This window comes from Lotus japonicus, chromosome 6 (genome assembly GCF_012489685.1).
Source record: "Lotus japonicus ecotype B-129 chromosome 6, LjGifu_v1.2".
NCBI lineage: Eukaryota > Viridiplantae > Streptophyta > Magnoliopsida > Fabales > Fabaceae > Lotus > Lotus japonicus.
Window position 1 is genome coordinate 66,548,101 of NC_080046.1, and position 17,685 is coordinate 66,565,785.

Below are 17,685 nucleotides of genomic sequence, written 5' to 3' on the forward strand. Positions count from 1 at the left end.
TCTTCATTATCATAAACGTTAATTGATTGATGAAAATATTTTACTTGTAAGTGATAACTAAAGGTGATTTATATATAGAAAAAAAAATTACAATTGATTATCATCGTGATTGATTTAAATTTGATGGTATCAAAATATTATTAAAAAAACATTGACAAAATCTAATTCAAAATTGAATATTTTTTTTAAGTTCATGATATCAACCCAATAATGATAATGATGAATTAATTCCCTCATCGCAATGCTTGATTAAATTGTAATTTTTTTTTTTTGTAAACAATCGATTATAAAAGTTTGGTCAACAAACTCCTCCCGGTCTTTGTAAGATAGTTCAAGTGTAGGAGTTGAAAGACATGTGAATTGGGTAGGGGAAGGTTCAGAGATTGATTCCTAGCCGGTATAATTTATCTTTCCGATTTAAAAAAATAAATAAACTCTTTCCGTTCCAAAATGATTGTTATTTTAATTTTTCATATCTTTTCTAAAATAATTGTTGTTTTAGTTTTTCATACATCTTCTTTCATATACACGTCATTTAATATTGTATCTCTCACCTACCACCTCCAATTCTCACCAATCACTTAATCAATAGTTATCATTCTCTCTCTTGAAGTACTCCTTGTGCTTCGCTTCAATATAATTCATATTGCTTATAAAAAAATAAAAAAATAAGTGTTTTAGTCAAATTTTATAACAATTAATAACTCTTAAAACAATACTTTAAACAACAACCAATTAAATTGGGTTTTGAAAAGGATAAAAAACTTTCAGTCAATGAAAAACTTGTTCTCAAAATCAAAGACTCGTGTATAGATTTCATGAGGGTTAATGAATATTCATTAAGAGCATAATTAAGGAGAGGGTCAAATTTAGAACAGAGAAAAAAAGGGCAAAATCGACATTATTGCAACAAAATTTCCTCGCAGTTACATAAATGCGGCGAAAGAATTTGGAGGGTCTGTCTCTCACCTCCTCTCCTCTCCTCTCCACTCCTCCTTGTCTCTTGTTACGATCCGTGCAGTCCTCCAGTCCAGATTATATCTGTAACCGAAAATTCCCCCAACAAAATATTTTATATCCCACATTTCCACGCGCAACACCCTCATCGAAACTCCACGACCCCTCTCATCACTGAGCGTGCTTAACACGCTTCATCAATGCATCTCATTCACCATCTTGACCAAACCATTATTATATTATTATTCTGAAAAGCTTTAATGGCATGGCGTGTGAGGACAACATAACACTACGGTACACTCTCTCTGTGTAACCGTATGTATGTATGTATGTATGTATGTATGTATGTGAATAATGAATCTCTTCAATCTTTGCATGCCTTACCAACTCTCTCAAATGCAAATGCGATTTCATTTCAGTCACCCAAATCATCAATCTCTCTTTCTAGTTTGTCCTATTTAGCTAGCCTCTTTCGTTTTTGTTTTCTTCTGTTTGATGATGGAAAACGTGAAGGATGAAGGTGACCTTGAAATGTTGTTGGGTGAGATCCCTCACAATCTCCTTCATCTTTACGATCACCGCCAGTTTCTGCCCAAACAGCCGGTGAATGGCGGTGGTGTGTTTTATGATGATGATCCATTAACTCAGATTAAGTTTTCCGGTGGTTCGTCTTTGCAATCTGATGGCTCTTCTTCGAGCTTGTTTTCCGGTGGCTATTCGTTTTCTGACACTGGATCACCAACGCCGCCTCCTCTGGAGGATTTTAAATCCACCACCGGTATCTCCTCCCATCACGGTAACAGTTTCTGGTTGGATTCTACTGTCACTGTGAGGGAGAAGGCTGGGGAGAGTTTGGTGGATGAACTTGGCCTCTGTGCTAATTTGAGTAAAATGTGTATTAACAATCAACAACAACAGATGAACAAGAATCCGAATGTGTTTCCATCATTCTGTGATTCTTCTTTGAGTGGGAATAATCTGATCAATGTTCATGTTCATAACAAACAACACAGGGATTTGGATTATAACAGTTTCAGGAGAGGGGCTTTTGATTCTCTTGGATTTCAATCCCCTTTTCCGCGGAGTCCTAACAGCCTTGGCGCTGGCATGAATCCGGCATTATCAGGGTTAACCCAGGATTTTGAAATGGCTAATTTATTTGGATCATCACAACCATGTCCCGCGCGGTACGAGTACGACGCGGTGCTGTCTCAGTTAAATGGATTTAGTGGTGGTTCAATGGATTCTCCAAGGCACAGGAGGCAGATGATGAATCAGAATAACCACTATTGTAGAGGAAATTTGGCACCGGAGTTTGTTCCACCCTTGAGCAGAAATCCAATAGTTGATGATGCTTCAATTTATGATCAGAGAAATGGAGTTAATTTAATGGGAGAAAGAGGTGCTTCAGTTTTTGCTCAGAGAAATGGAGTTAATTTAATGGGAGAAAGGGGGGTGCCAAGATTGCCTAATTATTCTCATTGTACTAATTTTAGGCCTCATATGAGTGTTCATGATTTACTGCAGCATGGTCCTCCTCTGTCGAATGCAAGAGTTGTGCCTCCTTGTAATGCTAGAATGATCCCGCAGGCGAATATAGATTCTATTTCGAGTGAGGGGAGCTTCATCATACAAGGTGAAGGTCTAAGTTATGTTGTAAACCGGGGTTCAGATCGTTCAAGGTGTTCGAATGCCGCGCGCCAAAATGGCTTTGCTAAGCATCTACAAAGGCCAGAGCTAGACATCCAGCACCAGGCTTTCGGAGCCTATGAAAATCCGAGGAGTCCTAGGATTGATTCTCCATTCCCTTCGCTACCCAAGTATAATTCCCTGGCAGAAGCTCGAGGGTGCGTGTATTTAATAGCCAAAGATCAGCATGGCTGTAGGTTCCTGCAAAGAGTGTTTGAGGAAGGTACACCGGAGGACGTTCAAGTGATATTTAATGAGATCATTGAGCATGTAGTGGAACTTATGATCAATCCTTTTGGAAATTACCTTATGCAAAAGTTGTTGGAAGTTTGTAATGAAGAACAGAGATTGCAGATTATACTCATGGTTACTCAGGAGCCAGGGCAACTTGTCAGAATCTCTTTGAACACTCATGGGTATGTAAGCAACTTATGCAATCTCATTTTAAATAGTATCTTGATGTTATGATGTTGAATTTGAAATCTCATTTTTTCTTCTGTCAGCACTCGAGTGGTACAGAAGCTGATTGAGACTCTCAAAACTAGGCAGCAAATTTCATTAGTGGTATCAGCTCTTGAACCAGGATTCTTGGCTCTCATCAAAGATCTTAATGGAAATCACGTGGTTCAGCATTGTTTGCAATGCCTAAGCAATGGAGATAACAAGGTATAACTTCTATTTTCCAAGTATTTATAGATTGGGATACTAATCCAACTTGTATGTTATTTATGGATGAAATTAAATCTGTGTGCCTAAATTGCTCTTGCTGCTTTGTTTTCATGAACTTTAACAAACTGATAATATAGTGTGCAAAAACATTTTTGTTTATCTCACATATTCCTTAAGAGTAATGCTGTACAATGATGTTCTAATCCCTGAAAATTTCATTTTATTGCTCCTTTATGGTTAAGCTTGCTTGTATTATTGAGAATTGCAAAATGTTCTTGGATCATTGGATGTATATTAGAAGACTTTCTAGTCGTTTTTGGATAGAATAGATGTCTCCAAGAAGCATTGTGGTTATGTGCCACATTTGACTGGTTAATATAACAGCTTGTCTAAGCCTTTTTTTGTTTACATGATCACTGTTTTGTTTTAATTTTCCTGCATATATAATGTCTATCTAATGAAAGATTGTGAACTCATCTTTCAGCTGTGGTCCTGTATGTAGAATCTTATTTTTTGAGAGAAGCGTATAGTCAGACTATGGCTGTTTAAACAAGTAGTAATGCCAAGTCCACTATCACAAATGGCATTTTTGACACTTGATATTATAAACAGACATCATGGTATCTAATAAGCATATGGAATGATTTATTTATGATCACATAATGTACGCTCTCCTTTTGTGCACAGAAGAGGTTGAGCTATAATATTAAATAATGCATTGTGCACATCACCATGTCAAATTGGCTGGAATTTTGTTGACTAAGAGTTAGTCTCAGCAAGTGTACTTTACCTAAGATAAACATATATAATGATTGTTATGTTTGTCTGTTAGAATTCAGTGCTTAAAGAATATATACACATTTTCCCATTGCTTAGTTTAAAAACTTCAGCTAACTTGATCCCAAATGATCTGTACTTCCATTGTAAATTAACGCATCGAGGATCGTTAATTTGTATCAACATGTTCAATAGAGATTCATGAGACCAATGAACCAATAGTGATTAGTTTGTGATGATCTAGATTCTTGGATAAAGGGCTTATGCATTGTGGTTGAAGTGGAGTCTATTATGAGCTAGTTTAAAGCTAGGTGTATATTATGCTATGAAAGTTTGCATAGATTAAATGACAAAGTTCTTGCTCAATATAAGAAATGTTGTTACAGACATCCATGTTGCACATTTAAAGCTCTCTATGTAAACTGTATGGACGCAACTTTGATATGTTGTGGTAGAGAAGTGACATTTCCCTTTCTTTTTTTTGCATCGAGCAGTTTATATTTGTTGCTGCTGCTAAGTATTGTGCTGAGATTGCAACTCATCAACACGGTTGTTGTGTTCTGCAAAAGTGTATTGGTCATTCAAGTGGGGAGCATAGAGAAAAGCTGGTTGGAGAAATATCTGCCAATGCACTTCTGCTAGCTCAAGATCAATACGGGTAATTATTTGAAACATATTACATGAAGTGTAAAGCAAATAAAATCTTGCAGATATATATTTTGCTTTAAGAATGCCTACTTTTTTCATCTACGAACATGGTTTTTCTTACCCAAAACAAGGTATCTCACATGTAGTGAATTGTCTCCTTTAATTGATAGAGAAACTTGTAACCTTTTGTACTGAACGGCCAGGCTTTGATGGGGACTACTTGAAGATATGTTTATGAAACATTCTTTTGCTTTACACCCTCTGAACATGACCACTCCACTTACCAGACTGATGATGTATGCTGTGCAATTTTTCAAAAGAAAATGCAGTGTAGAATGGCTAGGGGAACAAACTCTTTAACAATGATCATATTCTAATATGAAACTGAAATCCATGTATAATTATCACCGTTTTAATTCATGTATTTGTGGAATTTCTTAAACAAGATGATGACTACAAAATGGCCAAGTGTTTTTTTGTTCACTTTGTACTATTACTCTTTTTTTTTTTTCATTTGTCTCTCTGGGATTTGTAGTTAACAACTAAGGTCTGGTTGATTGTTTTTATTGGAGGGACAATTTGACATTGATGTTTCTTTGTCATATTTAAAAATCTTACTGTGCTTTATTTTTCCACCCTTTGATCTCTATTCTTTTTATCTTATGCAGAAATTATGTTGTTCAGTTCATCTTGGACTTAAGGATTCCATCTGCCACCTCAACTATAGTTTTGCTATTTGAAGGTAATTATGTGCACCTGGCAATGCAGAAGTTCAGTAGCCATGTGGTCGAAAAATGCCTGTCTGTATTGGATGATGAGAGTCGGTCAAGAATCATTTACGAGCTGCTCTCTGCTCCTCACTTCGCACAGTTGCTTCAAGATCCTCATGCAAATTATGTTGTTCAATCAGCACTAAAACATTCCGAGGTTTTTGAGATGAACACTTCATATTACCTTTCTCTTCATATGCTGCTTCATATATTTGTTGATGTTCATAAATTTTTCTTTGCCGCGTCTTGTCAATTCGGTAGTTCATCCATGAACATTGTGATTCATTTGGTCTGCTTGGGATCTTAGTTTCTTTTTCTTGTCTCATGTTTGGCTTTTACTACTTAACTAGGGCGATGTGCATAATTCACTGGTTGAAGCAATCGAGTCCCACAAAGCAATTTCACGAAATAGTCCCTATTCCAAAAAGATATTCTCGCAGAAGCTTTTGAAGAAATGATGTATATTCTTCCCTTAGAAAGAAGTGTTCATTTTGGGGCCTGCCACTGCAGTAAAAATGCATATCATGGTTATTTAACTATACAAAGGGGTCAATCTTATCCATCTGCTCAGCTAATTTGGAAAAGGAGAGAAAAACAAGGAGCAGACAATTTTGTTGTCATTTATATTCTAGACATGCGAATGTACTATTTTGTTGTCTTGTATCTCTACTTGTTGAATTTTATTATCCTGTTAATTATGATATTCTCACTGGCTGAGAATGTACAGTGTATAGTGCTTAGATGCTTGCTATTACTGTAAAATTACTACTAGGAATCTTTGATAATAATTTCCTATGTTCTTTGCACAAGGGAACCAATGACGCTGGTTCTTTAATGTATTTACTTTTACCAAGATTCCCTGTTTGTTCTTTGATTAGAATCTCATTTCTTGACATTCTTCCTCCCCTGTGGAGGTGTTGATTCTGCAGTGGTTTTTTCTAAGTAAAAAAAGGTGATGTAGATTGTAGAACAGATCTGATTTGTTTATTTGTTTTTATTATTAAAAAAACATCATGAGATATTAAGAGTCAAGATGAATGATTCTTTATCATTCTGAAGTAACAAAATAAAATGAATGATTTTTTTCACGTGAAAAGTGACATGGGCACAAATATTTTGAATTGTGGCCTTGTCATAGTTTGCAGGGTGTTATTGTTGTTTACTAGAGCTGCCAATTTGGTGCAAGCACCCAGCTTCTTGGCGAGTTTGATTAGTCAAAATTCTTGTGCATAGCCCTGGTTAGTCTGACCTAATTCATCCAACCCGCGGCTCAAATGGTTCGTACCGGGTGGTTTGTGAGGACTTTATTTATTTATTTATAGAATATTGCAATAATATTTTGATCTTGAAGAGCTGAATTTGGTGGATGCATTATTTAAATTTGATATAAATAATTTATTCTAACTCTTTCAATATATTTTTCTTTCTAAAAAACCTGGGAGCCAACCTGCACTTGATTGAGTTGGGTTGGTCTTTCTACTAAGTCAAATACTATTAAATTGTTATCCGTTGTGCTTTGGAAGTTAAATAGCATGTTGATTGGGATTGGAAAGGTTGACTTGGATTTGAACTTATCTTCTTAAACATGACCGCATGAACGTATCGAAGTGGAAGAAATCAAGTTGTAGCATGGATATCAACATCATTCACCAAAATTGCAATAATGTTCCTTATTCTCCTCATAAATCAGGTAAGCAATTTCCCGGTGATCTTTCCCATTTGCCATTCAAGATTTCTGACCAGTCCCCGTAGCACACTCAACGTCCATGTGAATCAACGTGACTAGAATTGGTTTTCGTAATGTATAATGTTCTTTTCACACCCGCTTTATGTTGCAATTTTAATTGTGTAGAGCTAACATAATGTTATTCATATGTATTTATACCTTTATGAAAAAAATAGCTTTTGTAAGATAACATTATGAAATTCAAAATTAATTATGTTCTTTTTAAGGAAAAATTAATTATGTTAAATGAAAAACAACTGTTTGTTGTGTCAAAATGCATCTAATTATATATTGACGATGAAATCAACTTCATTCGTGCACTCAAATATCATTTTAACTTGTTAAAACTGTTTTGAACTAAGTAAAATTGATTAGATAGAATTAAATTCTTCAAGTTCAATCCTAGTTGCAACTAACTTGTAAATAGTAGAGCATATCTATGTATTTAAGGGAAAAATTATCAAAACAATTTTAAGATATACATTTTGTTTTTTGATAAGCCATGTAATATATATTGAAATGAAGTACAAGGGATACTTCAGCCCAATACAAGAGTAAGAACAAGAATAAAATGCTAAAAATTAAATAAGATTTAGAAAATCCCCACCTCAATGAAGGAAAGACAAAAGAAACAATGCCTCATTAAAACCTTACTAGGAAAAACCCCTTAGGGATAAAAGCTTAGAAGGAAAAAGAGTACAAAGTTCCTAAGTTCTATAACAACCTCCAAGAGGTCCCAGAAACCAGACAAGTGAAACAAATGCTGAAAGCCTTAACTCCATCACTGTCAGATAGGACCAAAAGTATAATTTCAGCTTCTGATGAGCCTCCCAACTACACATACCAACATACTTTGAGCTCCACCAGAATATTAACCCCTTGAGGACCTACCAACAAAATAGATTAAACCCCTGCAACAAAATATTCCTCCCCCCTTTCAGATCACCAACGCCACCAAAAGACTTCATATGCCACTAAATGGAAAGACCAGAGCAAGTGATTTTGAATTCCAAACAAGCCGTGCTTACCTTCTAAATTTATCACCACAGGACCAACATCATATCTCCAAAACAACATATCAGCAAGACAAGCTAAGGGCTCCCTCCATATACCATTCAGACAAGGCATGACAAAACTGATTATTCTTGGCCCTCAACCATTCCCACACCTTCCTTCTTGCCAGTTCAAAAACTGTATCTGCCTCAAACACTTCATCTCTAAAAATCCTCCCATTTCTACCAAGCCAAATGTGCCAAACAGCAGCTAACCAAATGAGTGACAGACCACGCATACTACCAAAACCAAGACAGCAAACAAACTGATAAAAATGATCCTTAGATGTATTAGGACACACCAACGAAATACTCAACCAGTTCGCAATCAAAGACCAAACCTGCCATACTCTCATGCAGCTTAGGAATACGTGATCAGTGGATTCAACCTCAGAGGAGCAAAGGGGCACAGCACAACAAGTCAGCCCAAGGAATATTTCTCTTGGCTAAGTTTTCCTTGGACTGAAGACGGTTAATTAGCAGCTTCCATCCCACTGAAATTGCATTAGAGGGAGCTGAGATCCTCCAAAGGAGTTTAAAAACCTCCTCCTCTTCCTTCTCCGGGTTACTGGCCGCTAACATGTCATAAGCTGATCTTATTGAATACCTCCCATCATTTTCCTTTATCCAGACCCAGCTATCCCTCCTTCCCCTTATTAACACAAAGGAGGAAATTAATTGCAGCAACTCAGCACATTGAACTAGTAGATCCCCTTCCAGACTCCTTACCCATTTGAGGTCCCAATACCATTTATTATCAACCCAGACCCCCATCCCCTTTAGGTTCATGCATTGCTGTTCAGACACAGCATACAATTTTAAGATATGCATGTGATGGATCCATGAAATGACTGATTTTTTTTCAAGGTATATGGAGATGCAGAACAAATGACCTTTCATAACGAGAAGCAACCTCATCAAAAATTGTCCTTACTGCAGTAAATTAAAAATTTACGAATGTTTTTCAATCTTCATCGATCACATGCATATGTTGGAAATAGAAATCAAGCTAATGATCATGTTGTTACCAAACCACAGAGATTCAAGTTAAAGGCACTTAAAATTAAACTTGTGTTTCTTCTCATCAAATCTTCTCCCTTTTGCAAGTGTGAATTAAGCTATCTGGCATCTCCCTCTAGGGCTCTCCAGGTTCCCATGGTGTTTGCACCCTCAATGTGTTCGGCTTCCAACTGAGTGGTCATTTGGAGTTCTTTGTTCTGACCCCAAAGAACCATGTAAAGGCCAACCACTATCAGCACCCCTCCAATTAGGCTGAAAAATATTTCAAAAATCATTTCATGAACATATGCACCATAAGTAATGTGTATATTTAGGTGCACTAGAATTAATTTGCATACCTTCCTAAGTACAAGGGTTCATCCAACATAATTGAGCCAGCAATGACTACAAGTATAAGCTCAACGGGACTAAAAAGGGCAGCAAAGAGTGGACCTTTCTTCCTCACAGACCAAGCAATTACAACATTAGCAAATCCTGTACCCATAGTTCCCTGCAACAACATCATCAATTCATGTTATAGCATACTAGCTAGCTAGCTAGCTACTTGATCGATAAATCATTTAAACCAACATGCTAATTTCAAATTAAGTCTGTAACATAATTAGCACATACTGAAAATACTACAGTAAGAAGCCTCAAATCCCAACCAAGCCTCCATTGGCTCCAATCCCTTTCGACACAAAGTGCATAAGCAGTTGCTTGTAAAGCTGCCATCATGGACATTAAAGCCATGCTTGTGTAATGTTGTGGATATGTTTTGCTCTTGCTCATCTTACCCTGCAGTGTAAGAATTAATAATGATTAAAGACCACAAATGAAATCAACCAAATTTCAACATAAGATGTATGTATGCATGCTAATTACCTGAAAGATGAGCCAAAATGAAAACAGAATACAGCTCACAAAACCAAAGCAGATTCCAAGCACTTTACTCCCCGAATGAGTTTCTATTTCCTTCTTGTTCAATATGTTGAAGTGGAAGGGCCAGATGCTCAGTTCTACACTTTTGAGAAATGTCACAAACATAGCCCCTCCAATTCCAATAACTGTACCCATCACCTTAACTTTGCAAGCAATCGCATGAAAATCTAGAGTTTCCAAACTGAAAATTTATTGAAAAATGAATTCAATTTAGTTATCAATTACAAGGAGTACTGTGAGCAGTGTTTATATACATTGATCACTAGAGTACACAGAGAAAAGAAATCTAATCTAAACCTGATGCAGTGATGCATACAATTAAAACCACATTATAACTTTATATGAATTTTGATGAATTATAGAAAAGGTTAGAAACCTAGCTAGTTAAAAAAAAATGCAGGATACATAATATATATAGTGGTAATTAAATATATAAATTACCCGAATAAGATGGCCAAAGCAAAAGTAATGGCCGGAATAAGGTTGAACAGAGCCGTGACGAAGGTGGCTGATATTAAGCTTAATGATTCAAAATATAAATTTTGGTACAGACTTCCCCTATGTCATAACAAAAAACAAAGGTGTTAAACACAAATATATATATATATATATATATATATATAAAAATATATATACACACGTACTGTGTACGTACCCAAGTAATCCATTCAAGAAGGAGATGGAGAGGAGCTTGAAAGTGAGGTTGGGCATGTTATTGCGTTCAAAGATGAAAGCTAAGGATAGAGTGAAGGCGGCTGAAATGATTTGACGGTAAACAGTGATGATGCTGACCGGCATTCCGTCAAAGATAACAATCTTATACAAAATGTTGTTTCCGGCAAAAGCGGCTTGCACCACAAACATGAGCAAGAATGCTTTCATGGTTCCTGCCATTCTCACTAGCCGGCAGTAGCAGCAGCAGCATCTCCTCAGTCACTCTTCTATATATATGTCTTGATGATTTTTTATTTATTTATTAGCCGTTTTTATCCCTTGGCCCAATTTATAGTTTTGGCCCACCAAGCACAACTCATATATATTTCAAAAGAAAATGCTAATTAATATTATGCTAATTATTTTGTTACATTTGGGAAAACAATATTATGCTAATTAATCACAAAAAGAAAATGAGAATTTTTTTTATTTACATTTGTTTTTTTAATTAGATTTTATTTTTTAAAGGTAACCACTCAAAGACTTTAAGAAAGGAAAGGAAATTTGCTTATCAAAAAAAAGAAAAAAGGAAAGGAAGATGTGGCTGTTGCTAGTTTTATCATGAAGTCAATGTTAATTAAAAGCAAAATTAATGGATTGGATAGAAAGCATGGGGTGGTGTGTGTTCGTGTACAGCTTCCTTTTATAATACTACTACAATTAGCTTTTTATTTATGCACATTTATTTTTCTTTTAAATCCCATTTACACTCTTTTTTTCTTTTTTTTTTGAAATTCTATTTTTTTCTATCTTTATTTTCCTATTACAGTGTCAATTTATTTTCCTATTATATCATCTATCTTATCATCTTTCTCTCTAAATGTCTTAAAAAAAATTTCTCAGTACATGGTAGAATTAAGTACATGGTAGAATTAAAGTGTGAATAAAAGTTTATTTTCCTCTTTCATTTAGTGATTATGATGTGAGAGCTGTTCGGAAGGATGATTTATAAGCACCTCTATCAACGAAATGTGATTTCAAAAAAGTACTTGAATCTATGGTGGTGACAAAAGTCAAATCCTAACCGGCAAAACTTTTTTTTTGTTAAAAGTTAAAAGAGTTCAAGTTTTTTAAACACATAATAAAGTAGGTTTTAGAGTGCATGCAATTTTTGTTTCTTATTTTATTAACTTGACTTTTTAATCCACCAATACTCAACTCACATGACACACAATTTCTACGGAGGAGAAAAAAAGGATGAGGTTCAAGTTCAAGTGGTGAAGAAAGAAAGCCCTAAATTTTGGAGAAGTCGCACGTGCGAAGCGGCCACCGGGCACGTGCCGTCATGGACCAATAGAAACGCAGTAACAGATCGGATCTTAAGCACCCGTGTTCTCATCCACGAACAAAATTTGATGTCGATCTCCATGCCACGTGTCGGTTCCAAATAAAATAACATTAATATTTAAAAAGAAAATTAAAAAAGAAGAAAATTCTGTGGGCAAAGTTCAAGTTGAAGGATAGAAACGAACAAGGGTCTGGAAACGAATCAAGGTGAACGAAGTTCAATCTTTTCTCTGTAAAGTTTCCAACTTGCAATTTTCCACCAAAATTCCTCAATTTTTCAGCCAGATAATTGCTTAGTAAGTTTCACTTGCTTCTTTTCATGCTGATTTAATTTCTTGTTTTGGTATTTTTTTTTAATTTTTCTTATTTAGTCTTTGCATCTTGTTATTTATTTACTTCATTTAGTTGATGGATATGAAATTGAAATTGGAAGCTTCTTCTTCCTGTGTTTTTGAAGTTTAATCTAAAGAAATTGTAGTATAATTTATGAGTTGCAACTTGCAAGTGTTAACATGTATTACATCTGTAACTTGTGACCAAATAATGGCATAGTACTTAACATGTGATTTCTTTCTTCATGGTCTAAATTGTTTTTTTTTTTGGTTAGTTGGTTTATGGAACTTGTGGCTTATAGTGTGTATTTTGTCTGGTGTATTCATATTTGATTGTAGATAGTCAAAGAAACATGACATTTGATCTACCATTTGAATGTATAGCTAGTGGTGGATAGAAAGTTCACAGAGGAATGTCAAACAACATCTGCATGTATGAGGTATAGAGTACTTTCAAGTTTCGACTTCGGTCTTTGAAGTATGATATTCTTTAGTGGGTTAGATGCTAGGTTTTTATCAATTTATTACTACAAGTAATTTGCTTAATATCTGTCTCTGTCACAGATTGATGATAATATGTGGGATGAATTTGGTGAAAATGATGATCATATAGTGCCCCATGATGATAACAAACATAAGAATCAGTTCATAATACAGGATGACGGCTGTAAGAAATCACGTCATGAATCGCATGGTATCAGGAGTAGTGAGTATGTGAGTAACTATCGCACTCAGGGTGAAGAGGAGTCATACTTGCAAAATCTGACCCTAAAACAAAGAATGCTAGAAAAGGGTTCAAGGTCAGGCAAAGATGAAGGTGTGTTTTCTTCATGTGATAGTGACTCATGCAAAGAAGCAAAAAGGCTAACCTCAGATGACACAGGCATGCCTGATCACTGTTTGAAGAGCAGCGATATAGATTCTGGTGGCAACGAGTTATGTGCAGATGATATCATCTTGGAAGACAAGTGTGTGGTGGAAGATGATAATGAGTGTCAATATCCAATCCATCATACATCCCAAGCTGACAATGAACTCAGTTTTCTTGATAATGATGGGTGGCTGGATATCGGAAACTTCGAAGATGTAGACAGGATGTTGTAAGGCATTCTCATATTTGACAAAAAATAATCCTCATCTTTCGCTTTGCAAAATTAATCAATTCATGCGGTCGTTGTATAAATATTTGCATTTCACTTTTTCAAATTGCAGAAGTTGTGACCTAAACTTTGGAGTGGGGAGTCTCAATAATGATGAGGAGTTCTCCTGGCTCTCATCTTCACACGGTGCTGAAGGTTCAGATGATGCGTTGAAGTCCAACTTCAAGTTTTCATGTGCAGAAATGAGTCCATTGAAAAATATGTTGGATTATAATCTGGACTCCGAGGAAAATATTGAATTCCTTCCAATCAATGGTTCCAATAAAAGATCACCTCCTGTTGATAAAAAAATGAGGTCTCAAATGGATGTTGATGATGATGGTGTCCCTGCTCCATTGTCAATATTCGGTGAATCAGGCATGAAATTTGGTACTAAAGATGACTTGGTGCACAAAGAAAAGGTTAGTTACCCTTTCATTTTATTTGATAACTTGGGTTTTGTTTTTTAAATTATGAAGCTATATTTCGATGTGGATTCTTTTACTATAACACATATGACCTGGTTAAGATTGTTAATGCAATGAAGTTTTTTGTTGTTGTTGAAATTAATGCAATGAAGTTGACTTGTTCAGTTTGGTAATAGAAATATGTAAATGACATCCACCGAGTCCGATTATATTTGATGTTTGAGGATAATCATGTTGGAATTCATATATCCTAGAACAGGACTCAGTTGACTTCTGAATATAATCATATATATTCACCCATTTAAGATAGCTTTATAATTTATGAAATCAGAAGAACATTTTTCTCATAATTGACTTCTAAAATTTTTCACTGAAGGAATTGAAATTCTATAGAATTGAAGTCTTTGTAGCTATAATCTTTTAGAAAGAATATTTTATTCATGACCTATAAATTTTTATGCTGATTATAATTGTTGTAACCAATAATGAGTGTGCATTAAGAGCAATCTGAATCTAGTAATTTCATCTATTTGTTGTAACTTTTTTTTCATGTTTCACTATATTTATTTTGTTGATGGAAAATGTGCTTGATCTATCTTAAAATGTCAAGGCCAATTGTTCTGCTTTCACTGTAATTTGTTGGATTAGTTCTTAATGGCTGGTGTATCTTATTATGGTGAACCTGTACATAAAATAATTTCTCTTAATTTGTATATCTCCAACAGTTTCTTTGATTTACAGTTGCAGAGGAAGCTTCCAAAGCCATCAGCAGGAAGGCGTAAAAATGGCTTCCAAGAAAATGGAGATATAAGGCAGCCCTTTGGAACCTCTTCCAGTGGAGTTACTTCTCTTGATAGTATCCAAGAGCATATTCTGAACATAGATTCTGATTCCTTTGACTGCATACAGACACAAATTCCTATAGAACAGCCAGACTTTAGTCCTACTCCATATCAAACTTCCCTCTTTCCGACTTTGTCTGGACCAAGATCCAAGCACGATGGACATCCTTTGTCTTCTCTTAAAGAATCATCTTATGTGTCAAACCTGGAGAGTTCTCACAGTCATTCTATGGTTGCTGCTGCCTTGAAAACCAACGGGAAGAGAGGCAAGTTGTATCATAGCCATGATGGACACCTGTTAAATAGGAGTTTTGAAAATATGGCAAATGAAATTCCATTTCCCAGTCCAGGTTCAGGTAAGCAGGTAGCTCATCAGTTTGAAAATGAAAATGAAGGTCATAGTGAAGTTCAGGGAGTTAGCCTTGGATTTTCACCAGAAATGGACTCATCAACTGTGCAGGAAAGCTCACCCATGAGCTCTTCTCTGGACCGAACCTCGCTAGAAGCAACTAGCTTTTCCCACTTGCAACAGGCATTGGATCAGGTATTAGAATCTCTCATGATGTTCAAGTTTGATGCTACTTATTCTTAGATTTTTAATCTTAAGAGGAAAGACTATAATCATCTTAACAATGAACTCTAAACCTGATTTTTAAAAGTGTGCTTTGATTTTGATCAGTTATTTGTAGTTGTGAAGATAAAATGCATGTTAAGTTTATGGCTTGTCAGTTGGTAATGTTTTATATGCAAATCAAGAAGGAAAGGTCTCTCCTCCGTGGTGGGTCCTTCCTTTTTCTTGTGTGGAGTTATTTTCTAGGTCCAGTGATTTTTTGAAGTTTGGCATTGTCAACCATGTTTCGTAAACATTATAAGGCTTTAAGTTTAGTAGTTTATCTAAGAGGAATCAGTACTGTTTCTTTGAGATATGAAATCCTTCATAAATCCTTCATGGGCATCTACCTAATACTTTAGCTTTTAGGAGACTTAATGACACTTTGGCGTAGCTGAATATTGGACATCAACTGAACTTTCAGTAAAATTACTATGATGTTTAATAAGACCTACTACCTGTTTAGGGTGATTAATACTTCCTGATGAATGGACGGGTTACCATAAAATGTTTGGAAGGATTATGATGATAGAAGAATGTTTGAGCAATAATTTGAATTTACCGGATACGTTTGCCTTAAGAGGGTGTGGAGGCCTCTGTAACATTTTTATACTTCAAGATGAATGAAGATGTAAAAGTTTGATAATGGAGCAAGATATCAAGAAATTATGTTGGAGTTGTCTGTACAAGTCATATAATGAAAGGAAGTTCACAAAAAAAGATTTGGAGTTCAAACAGTAGATATAGGATGATATAGTTATTCTTTTCACTGCAAAATTTGAGATAAAGCTGTTAAGCTACAACAAAAAATGTCAAATCGTCTTTCTAATTATTAGTTAGCTATTTGTCATCTTGATTTAATGTGGAAGTATTTTTTTTTGTTATATTCTTTGCTTTAACTAGTTCTTGTTGATATATATCAGGGGACCTCAGTATGTTTTTAAGGGGAAAAATGACGATTCCAAATTATGATGCTAAGATTGTTGATTAACTTAATTTGGTATACCAAAAAATTGCTTGATTGTAGTTGGATATTAGAACCAAACTGTGCATAAGGGACAGTCTATACCGCTTGGCTAAGAGTGCGGAGCAAAGACATGATAATGTAAACACAAATGGCTACATAGGAGATGATAGTGAAGCGTGTCAAGCAATGTCGGTACAGGATCCGAGCAGGTATTGCCTTCTTTCTTCACTTCAGATTTGCTTTTCTTTTTCGTTAGCCAACTATCATCATAACAGGCATTCATTTGGCATTTGTTGTTTCCAAAGATAATCTTTTATCGTCTGTCATGAAACAATTGTAATTGGATCTATTTTAGAACACAGGGTTCAGGAATTAATTTTTTCTACGTACAATAACACGCATAGCTGCATTCAGGTGTACAGGGTTCATGGATATAGAAATTGACACAAATCCTATTGATCGGTCTATAGCACATTTGCTATTTCACAGGCCTTCAGAGCCATCAACGTTGCTTCCTAACCATACAGTACCTTCCAAATCCAGTGCCCAAGGTATACACTTCGATGAAATTTTGACACGTTTCAATGAACTAGAATGCTCTTGTTTGGTCCTAGCTTAATTTTCTGGTTTTAATTAACAGATACATGGATCAGTGATCAATCCACCAGTAAAGACTGAGAAGCAGTTCTGTCTGGAAGACTCTTCTACAAGAGTAGAAACTAGAAAGTAAGTTCTTAGGGGGTAACACATAGTGTAAGCAAAGCCAGAGTTGGCACATTTGGTGCACAATTTAGACTTTTCATGTCATCAAATAAGATGTGTATAGTTATTTCAGGCTTACTCGAATCTAATTGTAAATTTGCTTTTCATTTTTGCATCCATACTGATTTATATTTGTGCTGATAATCACAAGGTAGATGATGCAGAGTAATATTACGCTCTCAATTGTATATGTGATAATATGATGTGATGTATCAAGAAGAGAGATAGAGAATACAATTGAGGTGTCTGGCATGTGTTGACGCTGTTTGAGTGTCTAAAAATGTGGAATTGGTTGGTTGTTAGGTGTCATGTAGAAGTTGAAATTTACTATTTTCTTCATAAATGATTTTTAGCTTAAGCAAATGACAATGAATT

General features: G+C 35.4%; 3 protein-coding genes across 6 annotated transcripts; 2 read left to right on the plus strand and 1 right to left on the minus strand.

Annotated features, from left to right (window-relative positions):
* Positions 1-977: 977 nt before the first annotated feature.
* On the plus strand, positions 978-6,446 carry LOC130725829 (putative pumilio homolog 7, chloroplastic). The gene is made up of 5 exons (XM_057577017.1): positions 978-3,062; positions 3,150-3,312; positions 4,587-4,750; positions 5,409-5,667; positions 5,861-6,446. Exons 1-5 carry the CDS (start codon positions 1,453-1,455, stop codon positions 5,966-5,968), a joined length of 2,304 nt encoding a protein of 767 aa, XP_057433000.1. The 5' UTR covers positions 978-1,452; the 3' UTR covers positions 5,969-6,446.
* A 1,283-nt stretch (positions 6,447-7,729) lies between these two features.
* On the minus strand, positions 7,730-11,167 carry LOC130726393 (WAT1-related protein At1g68170-like). Its single transcript, XM_057577653.1, has 6 exons — positions 10,885-11,167; positions 10,671-10,787; positions 10,173-10,410; positions 9,921-10,085; positions 9,647-9,798; positions 7,730-9,560 (listed from the first exon to the last, which is right to left on the minus strand). Exons 1-6 carry the CDS (start codon positions 11,121-11,123, stop codon positions 9,407-9,409), a joined length of 1,065 nt encoding a protein of 354 aa, XP_057433636.1. The 5' UTR covers positions 11,124-11,167; the 3' UTR covers positions 7,730-9,406.
* Positions 11,168-12,366: 1,199 nt separating this feature from the next.
* LOC130722076 (protein LNK1-like) lies at positions 12,367-17,575 on the plus strand. Of its 4 annotated transcripts, none has more exons than XM_057572693.1 (8): positions 12,367-12,526; positions 12,902-13,002; positions 13,127-13,662; positions 13,775-14,123; positions 14,871-15,515; positions 16,609-16,757; positions 16,963-17,099; positions 17,189-17,575. In XM_057572693.1, exons 2-8 carry the CDS (start codon positions 12,976-12,978, stop codon positions 17,224-17,226), a joined length of 1,881 nt encoding a protein of 626 aa, XP_057428676.1. In that variant the 5' UTR covers positions 12,367-12,526; positions 12,902-12,975; the 3' UTR covers positions 17,227-17,575. The 4 variants fall into 4 exon arrangements, with proteins under 4 accessions (XP_057428676.1, XP_057428677.1, XP_057428679.1 ...); XM_057572694.1 differs by having other exon boundaries at positions 12,374-12,526; positions 12,906-13,002; XM_057572696.1 differs by having other exon boundaries at positions 12,374-12,526; positions 12,947-13,002.
* The last annotated feature ends 110 nt before the right edge of the window (positions 17,576-17,685 follow it).